Source organism: Epinephelus moara, chromosome 4 (genome assembly GCF_006386435.1).
Source record: "Epinephelus moara isolate mb chromosome 4, YSFRI_EMoa_1.0, whole genome shotgun sequence".
Lineage (NCBI taxonomy): Eukaryota > Metazoa > Chordata > Actinopteri > Perciformes > Serranidae > Epinephelus > Epinephelus moara.
The window spans coordinates 26,903,162-26,923,326 of record NC_065509.1 but is presented as its reverse complement, the minus strand read 5'-3'; the positions used below and the strand labels follow the sequence as shown (position 1 = coordinate 26,923,326).

Below are 20,165 nucleotides of genomic sequence, written 5' to 3'. Positions count from 1 at the left end.
GATTAAACTACAATGGAATAAATAAATGGTTTAGATTTTGAAAAATAAACTATGAAACTTGAAATGTTTTGCTCTTAAGCAGAAAAAGTATTTAACCAACACCTCCTGCCATGTTTGTGTAACCTTTAATGGAAATGCTGTCCCCAGTGCTCGCGCTTTTTCATTATAGAAGTGTAACAGAATTAATTACAGGATTATTCTGGTCCTGGTCACAGGAGGGAGATTATCAGTCAGCGTAACAGCATGAATTCATTTTTTATTTACTGAAATTCCCGGAGCCAGGTAACAACACCACTGAACCAAACACTTTAATTTACAGACGGAAACTGGTCGAGCTTATCTGATCCTATTACCACCCTGAGGTAATGACTTGTTGTTAACATGAATTCAAAACGACAAACTCAGGATGAAAATGTTAACATGCAAGTGAGCAGTGGGTCTGTGCTTTAAAAACCTCTCAAACTGTGCCACACTCCAGCCCCTAATTTTTCATTTTGGTTGTGTAAAATATGTTCAAGCCCACTGAATTTGAGGTTCAAAGTTCATTCTTGACCTTTTCAACAGCAGCTGCAAAAATAAGCTCGCCACATGGTCCATTACGTTTAAGAGCTTTCAATAATATCAAGTAGACCTCATCAGAAGATGGAGTCTGCCCCGTCGTGGAACTGCAGGTCCTTGACTTCACTGGCTGATGAAGATCACTCGATTTGATTGAGGGCCCCAGACTAGCTGCTGAATGGACTGGACTCACTGCTGAACACACAATAGAGGTTGAAAACAGCAGCTGGCAGGTCGGTTTTTATCTGAAGCTTTTGTGGAACTGTGAAAACAGAATGTCAATTATAGTGATTACACATCAGAAAAAGATTAGATAGCATAAACAGCTGTTAGACCAGAGGTATTGTAACAGTGTTTCAGCATAGTAATAAGAAAACTAGATTTAAATAAGTCTGTACTACAGCTTGATGCCCCCTTTGGAGGATAAGGCATGTTAAAGAGTCCTTTAGGGTGCCACTCCACTGGAGAAAATGTTAAAGTGCCCTCTAGGATGGCCTTAAAATTGAGAAAACATGATGCAGTGCCATACATGCCAGGAAACTGCGGGCATCTGGTGCCGTTTTTATAAAAAAAATTTTTGCCCCTGCCTGAGGTTGTCACTGCTACAGCTGTCAGATGAGTCAAATGAGAAAGAAGCTGTACCCAGTGCTGGGAAGGTCAATTTTGAAATGTAATAGGTTACAGGTTTCTTGTTACAGTTGCATTTGTCTCATCTGTATGGCCTTTTTATTTTTAGTAACCCAACCCAAGCAGCTAGCCCCCAGGTGTTTTCACATTATTGTATATCATCGCCCCCATTCAAAACAGTTTGGACACCCCTGCTGAAATTCCAGAACAGCTACTGAATGGTGTGGTTATATCTTGTCAGCTATGTGATGATATACTGTCACACTGTGGTAATTAAAATCATTTTTTCTTTAATTTCTTTTTATTTGTGGTTTATAAAACAACAAATACAAAAAATACAGAAAGGAATATTTGCAGTACTTACAATAATAATTGCCTGTGTGGTGCAGGGTTAGCTCACTTTACAGGGTGATTGCATTTCTCTTTTCCCCCATACTTTCAGTTTTGAGCGATAGCCATGGCTGGGCTTTGGGCTGTCCTTTGTCCCATTCTCAAGAATACTAAGAGGGAATGTCTTCAAATTTGGCACAAACATCCACTTGGACTGAAGAATAAACTGATTAGAATTTACTGGTCAAAGGTCAAGGTCAGTTTGACCCTACAAAACATGTTTTTGGCCATAACTCAACATCATATCTCAGGAACAGAAGGGGAGACGTTTGATCAGATACTGAATCAGTGACATTAATCTTCGGTGTCCTCCTTGAAACTGTGCTGATTGTATAGATATCCTGTGCTGCTGGATGGAAGATGTGTGTGACATGAATGTCACCTACTTGACTGGTGTGCGGAGGCATACATTCACAGGGTGGTAATTCTTTTCTTTTTAATTTTTGTTGGAGGAAAAACAATACGCCCATGTATACCTATGCTCACATACTCACACACACATAGGCTATATGTACACATAAGCATCCATATCTGCCCATCCCAAACTCTGTATGTAAACGTAACTATATACACTGGAACCAAGGGAGAGTCTTAATGAAATGAAGAGAAGAGGGTGACAGAGCAGTGTAGTCTCACAAAATCTGCTCATTACAGGGTTATAAATTCAATACATTTATTCCAGATGTGATAAATAGGTTAATTGTAAGACTAAATCAAATAATGTTGCTGTGTCAACAACCCCCCCACCCTGCTGAAGTGTCCTTGAGCCAGACCTCAGCCCCTCTGTGTTCTCCTGGTGGCTGCAGTTGCTCCTCCGCTCCAGCAGGGGGCAGCTCTGTGATTAACAGCAGCCAACAGTCCGCTGTGTTCACTAATCCAACATGTCTGCGCCCTGAAGGATGCTGCTAACAGCGTGAAGGTACAGGACAACTGACAGGTACGAAAACACAGCGGTGTATGTCGTGTTTTCAGTGTTTAACTCGGTCCTATTTGACTGGTTTATAATAGTTGTAAGCGGTTTATGGGGACAGTCGGAGTGTGAGAGCAGGTTACGTGTCTGTAAGCTTCTTACTGTTTCAATGTGACTGTGGACTCAGCTGTGCGTCACGTTGAATTTTGAGGAGGTGTGTGTGTTTTATTAGTGTTTTAAAAATGTATTTATGCTGTTCAGACATTGTGTTAGTTAGTCTTGTAATTGTTTTTCACCACGTGGTTTGGTGAATGGGTCTCCAAAGGGAAGAGTCTAATGGTTCCCAGTGTTCAGATGTAACCTGGAAGCAAAGTCATGCTCCCATTGATGCTGGAAAATCTCCTGATTGTTAGTGTTTGTGTGGGTAAAGCTAGTGAAGGCTCTAACACACTGGTTCCCATCTGTTGTCTGTTATAGAGATGATAAAGAACATGGGCTGCATGCTTTCTGTTTACATGTATCATTAGTTTCTGCTGTGACATTGAGGAAAAAATACAGTTCCTGAAAAATTAGTGTCTCAATCATCAGCTTCTTAGTATGAGCAATGGGGGTTTAATATGAAAACAACATCTTCTGACAGTTTTTTAAATAGTGTGGGTTGTTTAACTTGAGGTATTTCTATATTTCTGTATGTGTTTGTAGGAGAGGCATGCATGCACATAGCCATTTAGTCATTTTTTATTAAAATCTGATGACTGTGGTGGGGTTGTTTGCTGATGCTCCCAGGCCTCTGTGAATCAAATCTGATCAGAGCACAACCACTAAAAGAAGCAGTTTGTCTAAGGTTTTTAGTGTTAAAAATATAGTTTAAACCAAAATCAAAGATACATATACATACCCAGTATTGCAATGAAATGTATTTTGATATGTTGTGATTTATTACCTTGTTTCAACTGTAAATGATGTCCCTAAGGAAAGCTTTGTAAATTTTATTTTATTAGACAAAACAGATATTGACAGACTGTTCTTCTCACTTGTGTGTCTAGTGGACTGAAAAAGCAATTTATTAAATTATTCTAGTAGGCTACCCAAAGTTAAATTTGATGAAAAAGATTTGAAACTACGTGAATTGATCTCTCCACCGGACTTTAAAGCTCCTATAAGTACAAGGACGAATGAGTCGGTTGGGTCTTGTCATGGTGCGTAGCTGTTCTAATATTTTTACACGTTGCTGTATATTCTATATCTTCTATGTTTTTTACTGTGTGTGTTTTTGTTGGCTGTAACTTTTTTGTGTGCTGCTGTCTTGGCCAGGTCTCCCTTGTAAAAGAGATTGTTGATCTCAACAGGACTTACCTGGTTAAATATGGGTTTAGTTGAAAAAAATATGTGATTGAGAAATTGATACTTTGCACTGTGTGATGAAACGATATTCCTACATAAACATATTGTGATACTATGCTGTATTGATATTCCCCCACCCCTACTATTTATCACTCTAGATTGTTTTGGTCTGAGTTGCCGGTCGTTGGAGATGTCAGCTGTAGACATTTCTGCCTTCTGAAATACTGTAAAACTTCAATTACACGCCCAGTCCCTTTTACTAGCCTCTGGTGTGGCTACACATTTTGTCAAATAAAGGCCTGTCTCAGTTAGGCACCCAGTCTGCCAAGCAGTGTGTTTCTATAGAAGTTCTTTGGATGTATGAAACCAAGTTGTTGGCTACTTGGTGGAGCTGACGTTAGTTAGCTGTTTAGATCACTCGTACAAATGTTAATGTTCAGACTTTTGTCAGTATGGAGATGCTACACATTGTTAGCACTGTTGGATTCTTCACGATTCAATCATTCAGTTCATTTCACTGAAACCATGAGCACCAGAGAAGACCGTAATTCATTTAGATTTAACAGCATGATGAAAAAAAGTGGTGACTCTCGACCTCTGAAGCTGTCATAAAGTCAGACTATGGGTCCATTAAGTGGTGGTGTGTCAGTATGCCGGGTGCTGTAATCCTCAAGTGCCATGAAACGGGTGTCATAACGCTCTCTCTCTCTGATGTGCTGTCTGTCATAGCTAGATCAAATTAATGATTTGTGATTGATATTTAATTCGAAGCCAAATGAATTTACATTCATACTGGTTCAAATAAACAATTTGATCATCATATTTGCTGAGCAACAGTTTCATGTAAAGGAATTAAAGGCCCATATAGACACCTGTCCCTAATATAAGCCTGTTGAGTTCAGTCATTTAAGCAAATTTAAGCATAGCCTGGGCTACTAATTGAAGTGTAATGGTATAATAGAACTCGATGGCTCTCGGCTTGTGGTGCACTAATGTCTCTACAGAACTCATGACCCAGTTACAGTTTCAACTATGATCTTTTTAACCAAACTACATCTGCCAACCATTTCACCATGCAGAAAGAAGGGTGCATCTACTCATGAACAAGAGACCCGTGCCTATGACAGTAGGAGATGTAAATAATAATGGTGTCGTCCTTGGCATTAGCTAGCTTGGGGGTTCTAGCAGTAGATGCTGGAAAGACACATTACTGTTGAGTTTTTCAAATGTATTTTTTGGTGCTTTGAGCACCACAAACCAAGCGCTATCTAGTTCCATTACATCTGAGAGAAGGCAGACATCTCTACAGACGATATCTGCAACACTCGGCAACTCACACCAAAATAATCTGGACTGACAAACAGTGCTACAGGTGAGAGGGAAAATATCTGTTTTTGATTTTGGGCTGCAGTGTCCCTATAGACTGATAGAAACTTTCATTGTTGCTTACTTTGTCATGAATATTTAATGTTGTAAAGAAGTACTCTGGCTCTTCTTCGTTATTGACAGGGAACTTCAGAGAAACATATTCTTCCCCACATATGTGACTGATGTGTTTACTTGATGAGGCGGAGCATCTGTTCTTCTTTTCCTCCCCGTCAAAAGTCTTATTAAACTTTATTGTTTTATTTTATAACCTGACTCCCGATAGCTTTACTAGCATCAAAGCCCCGGTGTTTCGTTATCGTTCCCCCATGAATCATTTTTACAGACATTTTTCACAGCAGGTGTTTGACTTGTCATAGCAGGAAAATCTCAGATGGAACTAATAACATTAATGCCATTAATAACAATGGCTTTGTTCCAGCAATTATTGCAATGCAGTGCAGCAATGAATAATCATTAGTTATAGTGTCAGACAAGTCAAAATATCTGCTGGTTGTGTGCCCCCCTGCAGTGGCCCCCAGTTTTGGAACTACTGGTGTCAGTCATACCGTAAACCTGAAATAATTTATTTTTCTATTGTCAAATGTGAAGTGAAGTGATGCTTTTCAGTTAATAATTGGAATATATTTTCCCTAAAACTGCTTCAGGCCAAATATGATCATCAGAGAAATGACTGTCTGTTCTGTTAATATGAAACGTGTGTTAGCTGGTCAGGTCAGATTCTGATTGGCTGGAGGATGTGGATCAACTTTAACTAACATAACAGTGTGATCAGACATGTATCAGGTTTGTGTTTGTTTTGCGGGTCTAAATTAATATGTTAATGTGCCAGTATTAAACTGTAGGTAAAGAGAGCACTGGTGAGGCTTTGTGAATCATATTTTCGTGACCACCAGCCCCAAACAACCCCAAAAAAGATGAATCGCGGCTCAGTCAGAAGCACACATGTTCGATATGTGCGTAATTGAGGATGTTTCCTGCACATGTCATCCAGTACAATCATGGAACACACTACTTGTCAGATATTCAAAACTTAACCCATGAAAAAGTCATAAAGACGTATTAAAAATGATCCATTTGAACGGGACAAAAACCTGTTCTGCGTAACATTAAAGGAGCTCAGTTGATATTCAGAGTGTATCTATGATTCACAGGTTGTCTGCACATGGCTTTCAACATGAAGGTGGTTAAACCAGAAGCTAACAGCACTAACAGTCACTACTTAGCATGCACAAATCATTGAGGTTTTTGCCCTTCTTTTGAAAAAGACAATATTCCTACTAAGCTGTTTACATGGCTAATGAAAATTAATATTTTGTTAATACTTCTGTTTACAAGCAGCCATGCATATTTCATTTGACGTGTCCTAACAGGTCGTTTATCACGTCAAAATACTGCCTTTCATTCCTTCGACCACCCTCTTGAAAAGGTTGGAGTTGGGCCTCATTCAAAAAACTTTTGGACATCCCTGGTGTACAACAGCTCCATGACAACACACAGAGCCGACAGTAAACAGGCAAGAGGCTGTGTGTTACAAACTGTGATAAAAACCCAGTATGAGCTGCATAATACAAATGGGCTGTATACGTACCCAAATAATGCTATTAAAACCCAAATAATGCTGACATATCCCATCTTAATCACATCTTAATCCGAAAATACTACATTCAGAAAAAGGCCTAATTCCGAAAAATCCGAAAGGACTAAGATGTTTACATGACCAGTATAACATTCAGACTGTTGTCGTACTTGAAATAATAGGGGGATATTAGTGTGCATGTAAATGTACCCAGTGTTAACTGGGGGGAAACTGAAGGGTGGGTGCTATGCTTCCGTGATGCTGCCATCCTGAGATCAGTCATAACAGCTGTGTAAGCGCAGTGCAGAGCAGCTAGTTGGATACACACAGGGACTCTCATGCACTAACATGCACACTCGGCCGGACCGTTAACCACAAAACACATCAACAGAGAAGCTCAGATTACAACACACACACAGGGAGCCAGATTAATTCTTTGCATAGGACGTCATAACTCGACTATATTTTTACGTAGCAAATAGTTTGCTGCTATATTTATGCTCTGAATGTCGTGTAGAGCTCCATTAATTATCTATATCAGTGGTTCTTCATCTTTGTTTTCTCTTGTGACTCCTCATCACAGGGGGTTTGTCAGTGAGTTGTGAGTAGCTCAATGGATGAGTGATTTTCCCCACAGAGTGTTCGCAAAGAAACAGCAAAGATCTGAGAACAGTCAGAATGAACATAATCTTGTGTAGCTCTTATTTGGATGGGAAACCACTAGTCTATATTAGGGCTGCGACTAACAATTATTTTCATTATTAGTAAATCTGCTGATTATTTTCTTGATAACTTGATTAATAGCGGTCTATAAAATGTCAGAAAATAGTGAAAAATGTCTGTTTCAGTTTCATTAAGTCCAAGGAAATGTCGGTGATGTCTTTAAATGTCTTATTTTGTCAAACCAAAACCCCCAAATAATTGGTTTAATATGATATAAAACAGACAAAGTAGGAAATCTCCATATGTGAGACACTGAAAACAGCATTTTCTTCCATTATTGAGTGAAAAATGTAACGATTAATCCGCAATCAAGATAGTTGAGGGTTATTTTTCTGTCGATCGTCTTATCAATTAGTCCACTAATCATTGCAGCTCTAGTTTCAATGGTTTTTACCTGAATGGCTTTAATATTTCAGACATCAGTGACAAAAGATTTGCAGCCCTCAGTGTTTAAAAGAGCTGAGTCATTTCCTAACCGCACATCTTTTGCTGCAAAGTCGAGCTCCGACTTTTCTTCATCCCGATTCCTTGTAGCTGGAGTGATTCATGTCTGACCCCTGTTAATTCTGGTGTCCATCTCAGTTCACTAACCACCCACCCGTGCCGCTCTAATCATGCTTTCCCAATATTCTGAATATGAGGTCCAGCTGCAGCGGGAGCTCAGACACAGGGGGGGCAGATGGCTGCAGAGTTCAGAGGGTTTACTGTCACATTCTGGCTGCAGTCACACTTGGCTTGCAGTTTCTGAGCTGTAGTTCTGAAGGCTGGATTTTATAATGTCAGAGCCTTGTGTATCCACATGTTGCCTAGTGATGCTGCGATGCTTTTCACTGTTTGTGTGTGTAATCATCAAAATCTGAGCAATGCTGTTCTTCCTCTTCCTCTCAATGCTTGTTTAGGTGTTATTGCTGAGTATCAGCCTCAACATAAAGACGTCTAATGATGTACTGAGCAATAAAAATGGGGTTTTGGCTTCTCTTTGTAGTTGCAGGCTTTATGAATCATGTATCAGGACTTCAAATTTAACATACCCTGTTGTGAACCAGAAGATAAAAGTTACAGTTCAGCCTGTATTTTAACTTTAGCCTGTTTCTGACACACCAGTCTGTGGTTTTCCTCTACTTTATGCTCAGATATTGAAAAAACCTGACAGCTACCGTATGTAGCCACAACATATAAAACAGATCTGCGAAATATATCAGAAGAGGATCTGAAATGAGAGCTGTTTTCCTTTTTTTTTATACCTCTCAGGTACCATCTCTGCTGCTGATGCGTCATTGTTGTGGTTTGTTGCTTTTCTAGATTTATTCCAAGTACAGGCAGTTTGTAACACATTCTGTCTCACCACTCAAACATGATGGGGAGAGGGGAAATGTAATTCAGGGGAACTGGTAAAGGAAACGGCCTCCCTGGGATTTGATCACAGGCAAGCAGAGATAATACATGCAGGGAGTTTAGACTGAGAGTCATCACTATTCAAGTACAAGGTCTCGTTTTGAATCCAGGCTGCAGTGACGGGAACGCATCTGCCGCTTCAGTAGTCAACTTTTCACACAGCAGCACTGAACAGCGCAGAGGACGGCAGCCGCCCTCATTAGCTGTCTTATTTTTGCATGGTGACGGCTTGACAACCCGGAAGACAAGTCAGCTGATTGTGATACACTGCGTGGCCACAAGTGCATGAACGCACCGAACTATATGTGACTGGCTCACAGTTGACGCTCGGTGTTGCATGGGGTTGGGGTCAGGGCTCTGTGCAGGAAAACCATTTCCAAAAACCACTTTAATTCATTATTTGAATAATTTTTCAAGCATAAAATGCCGAACATATGATAGTTTCAGCATATTCAATGTGAGGATTTGCAGCTGTTTCTCTCTTACATTATAGCTATTTCAATATCTTTTAGTTTTGGACTGCTGGTCGAACGAAAAAAGCAATTTGAAGACATCGTCTTGAGCTCCGGGAAAAGTTTGAGCTCTCCCAAAAATAACTGATAGGGCTACTCATTAATGAAAACAACAGCAGAGCCATCGCTAACTTTGAAGCATGAGGAGACACTGTCACAACTGGAAGCTGCTATAGAGACAGAGCGCAGTTAAGTCTCGCCCCAACCCAGAGATGAAAACAATTTATCGCTCTCCATTGACTTTGTATTTCGGGGAAGGTGCATCCTTGTCGTTTTCGTCTGCTGGCACACAACAGAAAAATGCCTAAAAGCTGCTGTGTGATGGGATGCACTACCAACAGAGTGAAGAACCCAGAACTAACTTTTCAGAAGCCGCTGAACTGAAAAACTGAACTTTAAGAAGACTAAAGTGGATTCAGACGTGAGGCACCAGCAGGAAGAAAGGGAAAACTGTGGGATCCTGACACTCGGTGTGCCATGTGCAAATAGAATTATGATAATTTAGCCAGACAAACTGCAGAGGTTGAGGCCAACTAAGCCATGTAAGGCCTGGTTTATGAACCTTGTTAGCTTTAATGATTATCTTTCCTGGTTGTTTGATAAAGTAGTAGAAAATATCACAGCATTTCACTTCTGGACAGTCAGTGGGATCATTTCTCAAAGATTAGCAGAGGACACTGAGATAGACTGACAACACTTTCCTCTCTTGTAGGGTGCTAAAAAGTGTCAGCCCTCACATATTGTGGCGCCATTTGTTTTCCCCTCCGTTGGGTGTAGTTTTCAGAGTATGACGCGTCTCTATGCAACCACAGTCTGCTCTGCAGGACCTCTGAGCAGTTGTGGGTTACTTAAAGGCACCCCAAAGGCAGTAATGAGGGTATGGCAAGAGCTGCTGTTTCACTTTCCAAAGGAAGATACACTGATCAAACAATCGCTCACAAGTCTGTTTGTCTGTTTTGCTCCCACTGCCCCTTCGTATATCGACCAGTGTTTGTCAGCTGTAGAGTTACTAGGAACTGCAGTAGAGAATTTCTAAAGGTAGCTTTGTTGGATCTTGTTTCAAGAAATAGTACATTTTACTGTCATATAATATATATGCTATAATATAATATAATATATATAATATATATGCTAAATTAACCGTGGCAAACTTCCCTCTGTCTTACCAGCGCCCAGATCCCCCTGCTCATCTCTTAGCGCAAATCCGCTGAATGAAGCCTGTGGATTTTCGCTGGCTTTAGGGCTGTTGTTTGAACTACAGATTGTACTTCTGCATTTTTGTATGCCTGCTACCACAGACACAGAGTATAGAAGCAAATCAAGAGAGAGAGACCCACTTCTCTTTCGCTTTCTCTTTCTCTAAAATTCAGATCAAACTGTTAAACCAGGCTGTGCCGATCAAATACAAAACCAAGAATATGTTATTGTATTGCCTTTATCTTGAGTAAAACGACCTCAGACTCTGGAAACTGGGCGCCATACTGTTCTCTTTGTTGTCAAAACAGAGGCTGAAAAAACTGAGATCAAGCGGTAAAACAAAGCAGCGCTGATCAAATAAAAGATTCTGTTACTGCATTGCCTAACTCTCACTTAAATGTCTATTTTTTAGAAACATATTTTAGTGCGCTGTTTAGCTATATTTCGAGATAGTTTGTTACCACCCGGCTGCTGTATTGTTTCCTGTGGAAGCACGGACAAGCTCGCATTTCGTCACCCAGTTGCGGGAGTTATTCGTCCAATGTGGCAGAGTGCAAAAGTATTTGCGTCTGTCTACTGCATAGACAGTCCAATTTTATGAAAAGACCATCTTCCCAGCAGAGAAATACGTCTTTTAAGAATGGGTTTGCTGTTGGATGGCAATGACAAGTTTGCTTTTAACATTAAAATGTCCTGTTAAGTACATATTTGGGTCCAGGGCTGAGTGATATGGAGAAAATCAAACATCATGATATTTTTGACCAGATACCCTGATATTGATATTACAAAGATATTGTTGGGTCGACTATTGGCGCATTCACAAAATATTTACACTGAGATTTTTGATAAATAATCATTAGTAATGTGGATATAATGACTAAGTGGGTAAAGGCAAATTAATTGAACAGCATGAACAGTCTGGTAAATTAAGAAAATGACATCACTTTACTGTAATTCAGCCTTTAAAACCAAGAAAGAAGACACTTATGATACTACAATATCCAAAATCTAAGACGATATCTAGTCTCATAACGATATCAATTTAATATCAATATATTGCCCAGCACTATTTGAGTCACAGTTCTTCAAAAACATATTTAACAGGTCCTATTAAAAAACATTTTTATATGTTTATGTTTAAATCAAAGATCCGTTATTGTCCAGGTGACATTCGACGTCTCTAGTGGCAGATAGGGGTCAGTCAAGGGTCTAGTATTAAAACAAGTGTGATGATGTTTTGGATTATTGCACTTGCTGAACACTGACAATGTTCACCCTCCAGTTGTGATTAATATTTTGGCACAAATTAATGTCTGTCTACACAGTAAGACCAACGGCTAAAAAAAAATATATTAATTTAAACTGGTAATGACTTCATCAGAATATATATTTTATTTCCAAGATAATTGCACCCTGAAAATTTGATGGGAAGCAGTTCCTGCCACTTACTGCTCTTTTTTTCTAGTTTAAAACTAATTAAATCTGGTGTTACATCGGACTACTTGATGTAAAATGTGTTTATTTCTGATAGTGCGGAAATGATGAGTTGTTTATTTCTGAAATGCACAGATTAGCTTGGAGCTCGGAGAGATGGGACCTGCAGGTTCAGGTCTCGGTTAAATCAGGTCATGCAAGTTCCCGTTCGCAGTCTTGTGGGATCATTCAGACTCTTCTTGAGTTCTTCGTTTTATTTGACTGGCCTTTAGCACTTGGCATTCAGCAATCAATAGCTCCAGGGTTGGAGTTTGATGGGGTGAATACTAATGTAGTGGAACAGCATTGGCATATGACTGGTTCTCTATAACTTTATATCTGACGTTATCCCTTAATCTTATGGAGAGCATCCCATGTGGCTCACTGAATGATCACAGCCCAGTACATTTGTCCTGTTTGGTCACTGCATTAGGCTCATCGATTACAGTTAATCTGCAGCACCTAATGCATAACACGGTGTCATCTAAACAAATACTGCATCCCAGAGTTCCCTGCTGCCAGTGAATGTCCTTCCTGTGCTGTTTATTGTGCTGCTAACAGAGATTTGGTCGCCTTATGCATTCAAGGACGGCAGTCATTTATTATGGCTTGAATGCTATTCAAACTTTTTTGCAAAGAGGGGCAGAAACAGGAAATTGCTATTATAATTTTAATATGCCTGTGCTATTTTCTATTAGTATCCAGGGACTTCAGTCTGTCTCCAGGGCCTTTCTTCCTGTTTATCTACAATTTGTTTTATCGGCAGGGTCTTGTAGAGGTTCACACAAGCCATCTCAGAAGTCACGCACATGCGACTGAAGTGCACCACTGTCTCATTGTGAATTAATCTCTCAGCTTAATGCCTTACATCATATGTAAAGGTGAATGCCACCACTAGATGGACTGCCACACTAAGAGTTGAATAAAACCAGTTGTCAGAGTTTTAGTGTTGTCGTGGGAAGATAAAATTAATTCTGTCCCTTTCCTTGCAATTTCAAACAATACTGATCATGGTTTTTGCTTGGAAATGGGCTCTGACAGGTTTTATCTGTTTAAAGAGATGGAAACAGAATGGATCCTTTGAGTGATGAGACCAGAATAAGAATACTTCAGTTCCTATCAGTGTATCACAAAATTAGACCCTCAGGACAAGAAATATGTATCGAGTAATGGATCACACTTTTTAAACATAACCTGGGAGAGAAGCTTGGCTGAGTAAATTTCTTATATCAACTAAAATCATCCTAATTAGGGCTGTGAATTATCAGCTAAGGCATAAATACAATGTTATCGCAGCCCATGGGGAACAGTAGGAGGTAAATAAATGGAAAAAAATAGAAAGGAGTGCTGCACTGGTTCAAAAATAGAGGTGGGTGACATGGATAAAATCCTCTATCGCAGCATGCCGTCGTGTGATAAGGACAGATACTGTATATTATGACTGCAGCATTTTTTTTGGAGAGGGAACTATGATGTATATGTTATTTCCACTATGTCTCTGCTTAATTCCTGTCACTTCTATTGTCCACCTTTGAAGAAAGACTAAATTATACTAAGTACTAAATAATGAGGTAATATAATTGAAAAAAAAATCTATTTCTGTACATGTTTGACTTGTGAAATTGGGCCCAAAATGGCCTAATACACACAGAAATAAAGGGAAAATGGTATGACAAAATCCCTGATGGTAAGGGCTGGGTATCATTTAATTAATTACGATACCAGCTCCCTTTTAAAGTGATAACGATACCAATAGAGTTCTTGATTCCATACCCATAATGTGAATGGAGTGGCGTGTAGCATAGCATAGCCATACTTTTGAACATTTTTGTGGTATCTCAGCACACTGAACTACTACCTCTGTCAAATACACTGTGCTTTACTTCACCACACCACAGAGACTGTATGGGTTGTAGCCACTGGGGGCTAACTGTTAGCATCACACAGCTAATGTTACCTATCAGTTTTTAATGGCAGAATAACAGCTCAGTGTTGGATGTTAGCCGCTGCTGCTGACATGGCGGATGATTAACTGACCATTCACTGGAGAGCAGCTCCGGTGAAGGCAGCAACAGAAAGTTTGCTGATCCGGCAGGGATTCGTGACAGTACGGGATCATCGGTGTGACGTGACTGGCCCACTACCACAGCAGCTATAGCCTATACAGTCTGTGGTGTGGTGCAGTGAGTACAGTGTATTTGACAGGCTGGCAGTTCAGAGTGCCAAGGTGCCACCAAAACGCTGGAAAGTACAGCTGTGCTATACACCTGTGGTATTTTACACAACTGAATGCTTCCATTCACATGATGGGTATCAAATAAAGTAGATAAAAATGTAGCAAATTAAGTACTGGATTGTTGTCTGTACCATTTTAAGGATATTGGTATTGTAAATGTAATTTTTAAAACGATACCCAGCCCTAATGACAAGCCATTCAGTAGTCATCAAGACATTTCTCTCAAAACTACTGGCAGCACGCTTAAAGTTATAATTTTGGGCCATTTCAAACATGTGAAACTAAGATAACATACTTTAAAACACAGGTAATTTGGGAAATAGAATCAAGATGATTTCTTTTGCTTAATTTCATTATATTGAGCGGCACATCTCCACAGTTAGTGTTAGTGAGGCACCTGATTGAAGCAGCTCTCATATTCCAGCTGCCGCAGAAGACAGAGTCGACACACAAAGACAGCAGTCAGAGGATTAAAATGTTAACACAGTATATTAAATCAAACTTCTCATGTTATTTTAATATATTTATCATGCAACATCCACAATTGAACCTGCATATTCCTTGTTTCAGCCAGTACCAAACCCTGAAATAAAATTAAGACAAAATACCACCTGCGAATCACCTTTTTTGCGAGCCACCTGCCAGGTACCTGACCAGGCCGGACTTTGGTTCATGGGCGGGAACTTGATACCCTGGCCCTTCTGCAGAAACTCTGGTTCTAAATGACGTCACCAGCACAAGATGGCAGCATCTGTGTGCAGGATATTTTGGCTCTATTGTTTTACAGTGGGAGGAAATGGAGACACGTCCATCTTTATGTACAGTCATCAATGGAGCTACGTGAAGAGTCATAGGTTTCTCAAAGTCAGGAGGATTTTCCTCTTGGCACCATGAATGTCTTAATACGATTTTAGGGCAATCCATTCAATAATTGGTGAGATATTTCTGTCTAGTGTTGGACTGACCAATTGACATTACTGTCCTTGAAGCCATGCTGGTAGCATGGCTAAAACTTATACATACATAATAGTTATAACTTCGATGGTGAGCTGATATCCAAGTGTCTCATATGCAATAACTTTGCTTATTTTCTAAAATTCTGACTGCATGATTTAATGTAACAGCTTCCCATGTTGGTATTAAACCTTGATAAGCACAAGTCAGCAATAGCAGCTGCAGTCTGGTGGGCACGAGTCCCCCCACTCCTACAAAGATGGTTTAGGATGGACATAGAGAATAGCTGCAGGGAAACATAAAGCAGCCACATAAAGGTGCTCCGATAGAAGTAAAATGTGAGAAAGCCTTTACTGAGGCACAGTTTCAGGTTAATGCTGCATTTACGCTCAGATGAATCTTTGCCGTGAATGTTAATTTGACGAGATAATAATCTTTGATTCTTTATTTCATGTGGCAGCGCAGCATCTGTGTTATTAGAAAATATTTGACTTCATTTTCTTCACTGATTCTCTTTTAATTTAGCAGAGATACAGAGATGAGAAGACAGATAAAGCGAAGGCTTATTGAACCGGACTTGATTCCGTGTTGTTGCAGGTACAAAGCCCGATTCCACTGAGAAATCAATTAGTATTCAGCTTTTATTTCATCAGACTGCAGTAAAAAGATATGAAAGATATAAAGTGAAGGAGACGACATGATTTCCTCCAGGCTGATACAGTGTCAGTATAATTTATACTGAGGATGGTCTGGGACTCTCACACCAAAGAGATTTTTTAAAAGACCTTTTCCTCCATTCCTCTCGAATGTCATTTTATAGTAGATCAATATCTGTAACCTTGAACTGTAAATAAATAACAGATTTAGAGGATTCATTGATGTCGGCCACTGTGTGGCTTGTCTCGTTAATGAAGACTAAAGAGAGCCTAATAGCCTGAACAACAAACAGCGGTGGGCTTCAGCAGCACAATTAAAGGCACATTTTTAATAGCAAACTGATTAATTTCTTTAATCAAAGTCAGCATTATCCTTGAAGTGCAGTCAGCTCTAATTATGCTCAAACACACCACACTAGCTGCTGTTTACAGCTGTGTGAAAGTCTCAAGGAAAATTCAGAAACATTATAATGAATAGATGGTAAGAGATGTAATGAGTTTTTGACATGGAGAGTCTTCTCTCAACGGTGTATGCACATAATAATGACAGGTGGGATTTTTCTCTGGCGTTTCCCCTGTGTGCTCAGTTTTATTGACATGTTTACCTCTGTCAAAGACGTTGTGTTTCCATCCCAGGCTGTTTGTCTGACAGGCAGCAGGAGAGATTTCTAGACAGATAGGCGAAGAAACACCTCGGATTCAGAGCTTGGATTTGGTGGTGATTTATTAACCAAAACGACTTGATGCCAAATCCTAATGGAATAATCGCAAGGACAAGAAATACATTAAACTTGAAATGACAGGAGTGGGAGTGACATTGCTGGGTGCCACAACAGTTTGGAGAATTTGGGGAATGGTGGCGGGGTTTTTTTTGCTCTGTTATCGCTCACCTCACCCTCCTTTATTAGATGTTAATTTAAAAGCTGGCTCTGTGGCATGTCATTTATCAAGCGTGTTTTAACAAAGTGCTTTTACGCCGCAACTCTACACGGCCCAAACAAATTGCTTCTTTCTGTGTACTCCGTGTTATCGACGACACTGTTGCCAGTAATTGCCGTAGGAATGTAATATTCAGCCTAAAGAGCAGCTCAAAATTGTGTCTGTTCCTTTCAAATTACTGCGGCTTTGATTTGATTATTCACAGCAAAACGTTAACCCGGCTCTGATTGAGGCTTATTGTACTGCCTTGAACCATGTTTCCTGCCGCTGCACAGTTAATGCTCCTTTATTCCTTGAATCTAATGTAAATTCAGCTGCGTGAATCGTACTGTCAGTGCACTTGTGTTGCCTTATGTAGGTCAATTCTTCTTCAGCGTTCACTGCCTGGCCTTGTGATGAGTGATTTCATTTTGCGAGGGAACTGCGGTTTTATTATTCATACTCCAACAGAGATTGGAGTTGCGGTGCATTAAAGCATGACGTTGTCATTTCCCCACTCGCAGAACCGTTATTCCCTTTGCCCCAAATTGGAATTAAACCCAACATTTGATGCTGGTCCTAATTGTTTTTTCTCTCGCAGTCACAAAACTCTGGCTAAGCCTCGTCTCCCTGGACATACAGTATGTCATTTTATTGGATGATATTTTTTGTAACCCCCCTCAAACTGCTGTTTTAGTTATTTTTCTGCAGCTTGGCAGTTAAGGATTCATGAGTCTCTCTGTCATTGTTTGATAACAGAAGTGAGTTTTCTCACTTCAGATTTAATGCACACTGGTGTCTGTATTTTCTAACTGGCTCCAAAATTGATCTGAGCTGCAACACGATTTTTCTACAATGAAGTACCTGAACACATTAGGCGAGTAGCGTGAAATTGACCTCCGAAATGTAGCAGTGTATGAGACTTACATTGCGAAGACAGCTATTGAGTGAATTCAGACTAAATGGATTCTATTTGGGACTCTTTCTGCAGTATGCGTGCCACCTTAATGCCCTAAATATTGCCTCATGGTGGTTGCACTTTAACGGCTGCTGGCTAATCAGCAGCCTAGATAGAATCGCAACTTTTCTTAGGAGCAGTTTCTCCCCGTTTGTTGCTCTAAAGCAGCGTGAGGTCCCATATATCTTTTTGGTACTGTCTCTTCTGTTGATCTAATTGGATACCCTCTGTTGCCTACAATGAATCATTGCTGGACCTCTCCTCTCCCCTCAAGTACTTATTTTTATTGAATGCAGGGTTCCCCTGAATCACAAGGCTCAACCTTAAAACTTGTATTTGTCCCTTGGCTCCAGTCATTGATCTTTTTTTTCTCTGCTTGTTTTTTTTTTTTTTTTTTTTTTTTTTTTTAACAGCTGTGTCACTATCACTTTTATTCCAACAGAGGATTATAGGCTCGCTTTTATGTGTTTCTGCCTCCCCAGAGAAAGGCCAGGAGTTCAGGCCATTCCCCCCACTCCACTAATTGACTCCTAATTTGGCAAATGCATTTTAAGGTGGGATGAGAAAGCTGACCCCTCTTTGCTTTCATATGTCACTTCCACCCCTCCTCCGTGTATTAATATTGTTACGTATCCCTCCTCTGCCCTCTACTTTTGACCTCTGCTGATGCAGAGGGAGCTCTGCTACAGGGCAGGGAGTTTAGTGGTGACATATCTGAAGCAGAGGTGAAGCAATGGAGGCATTTTGGCATGCACCACATGATTTTGGGAGAGAAGTTTAAATCCTGGCAGTTCTCAGGCTCCTCAACGTGGCGAGCATGAGCACTCGGCTGCTGATCCACACTGCAAACACCTCCAGGAAAGTGGCTTTCGCTGAGCCGATCGAAGGCAAAGATTTTTTTAATTACTGGCCCGCTGCAGAATGGAAAAGCGCAGGTTTCGCCTGCGGGTATCGGTATCGATTTGACTGTATGATGTTTTAATGAGCTCGGCGTGTAAATGATTTGTTGCAGTTGTGTATTCTTGAAAGGCTAATTTGTTTGTTTTTCTTCTCTGTTCTCAGTGGATGGATTCTCAGTTGACTTGGAGGCAGATTTAAGGCTTTCAACACAGACCAGGATGTCAAAGATCTCTAAAGCAGCCAAGGCTGTGAAGCAAGTGGATGCCAGCAATGTAATCCGCGCTATAGTGAGGTCAGGACAAGCGGCCCCTGGACCCCCGCTAGGCCCCATCTTGGGACAGGTAAAATTACTTACGATTCCACTTCTTGTTCCATCTGTTCGCTCTGAGTAATCAGGAGTGTTAACTTAATTGCAGGAGCAGGGCTTCATTTTATCAGCTGACCTTCGGCACACAGCTCTCATTAACGGCAAGACAGCCTGATCCTTCCTTATTTTCACTTTGTCAATCACATACTTGCCTCCTTCTCCTCAGTCACCTCTCCGCACATCCCCACCACCACCTCCATCTCCTCTCATAGCCCTATTCATATTCCCATTCTTATTCTGGTCGCACAGCTCCATTGTGCAGGTAGGTGCCACACTCTGCTTCAGTCTGCAACTATTTTCTCACAGTTTCCAGGCCAAAGACACTAATGCCTCCATCCACAGCAGCTGTCCATATACATTAGCCTCACTCTTTACAAGCCAGTCGATGAAATGGGATTGAACCTGTGAAGGTTTTGTCTTAAATTCTTGTATACTTCTCTCCGCTCCAATTGCTCCGCAGAGACAGCTGAGGTTGTCTAGTTTTTTTTATTGCTCAGGGATGCACCACAACAACTTTTTCACCAGCGATGCCAATTCCTACTAGAAGAATTTATGTATTGGCTGGTACAATAATAAAATAAGTCAGCAGTCCTCAAGCGTTGAGCAATGAACAGAGATGGATCGGAGCAAGCGGATAAAAATAACTGAGGCTGAATTATTTTTTCGCCCGCAAATAATATAATCCCTTTGTGACTGTTCAATGCTGAGGCTTCCTTCATTAACCTCATCTGTGTTTCTGATCACACAAGTGTATTGTTTCAAATCCTACTTGTTCAAGTTATATTTTATTTTACACCATAAAAGCACAATCTGCTCCCGCTTTAATGGTGATTCTGCTATTTAACTTTGATTGTCCTTTGCGAGATTGAGTGAAAGCAACCCTATGGCTCGTTCTGTACATACAAATGATCCAGTTAGGTTCTTTAATGGACGGTGCTCATCAGCCCTGATTGCTGTTGCACGTTTGGAAACCAGATCAATTCTCACAGTTAATCCATCTCGGTGACTTAATGACGACACAGAGAGAGGAGAATGGAAAAGTGAACAAAACTGGCAGAAAGGAGCTACGTGTGATTGATGTC

The 20,165-nt window shown here is 40.4% G+C and overlaps 1 protein-coding gene across 2 annotated transcripts in view; it reads left to right on the top strand.

Annotated features, from left to right (window-relative positions):
- Positions 1–2,400: 2,400 nt before the first annotated feature.
- mrpl11 (mitochondrial ribosomal protein L11) overlaps positions 2,401–20,165 on the top strand; it is a 60,758-nt gene continuing 42,993 nt past the window's right edge. The window contains exons 1-2 of one of the 2 annotated variants that reach the window (XM_050042886.1): positions 2,401–2,512; positions 18,879–19,057. In XM_050042886.1, the coding sequence (XP_049898843.1) occupies positions 18,935–19,057 (123 nt within the window). In that variant the 5' untranslated portion in view covers positions 2,401–2,512; positions 18,879–18,934. Of the gene's footprint in view, positions 2,513–2,677; positions 2,700–18,878; positions 19,058–20,165 lie in introns of those variants that run through there. The other variant, XM_050042885.1, reaches the window with a different exon arrangement.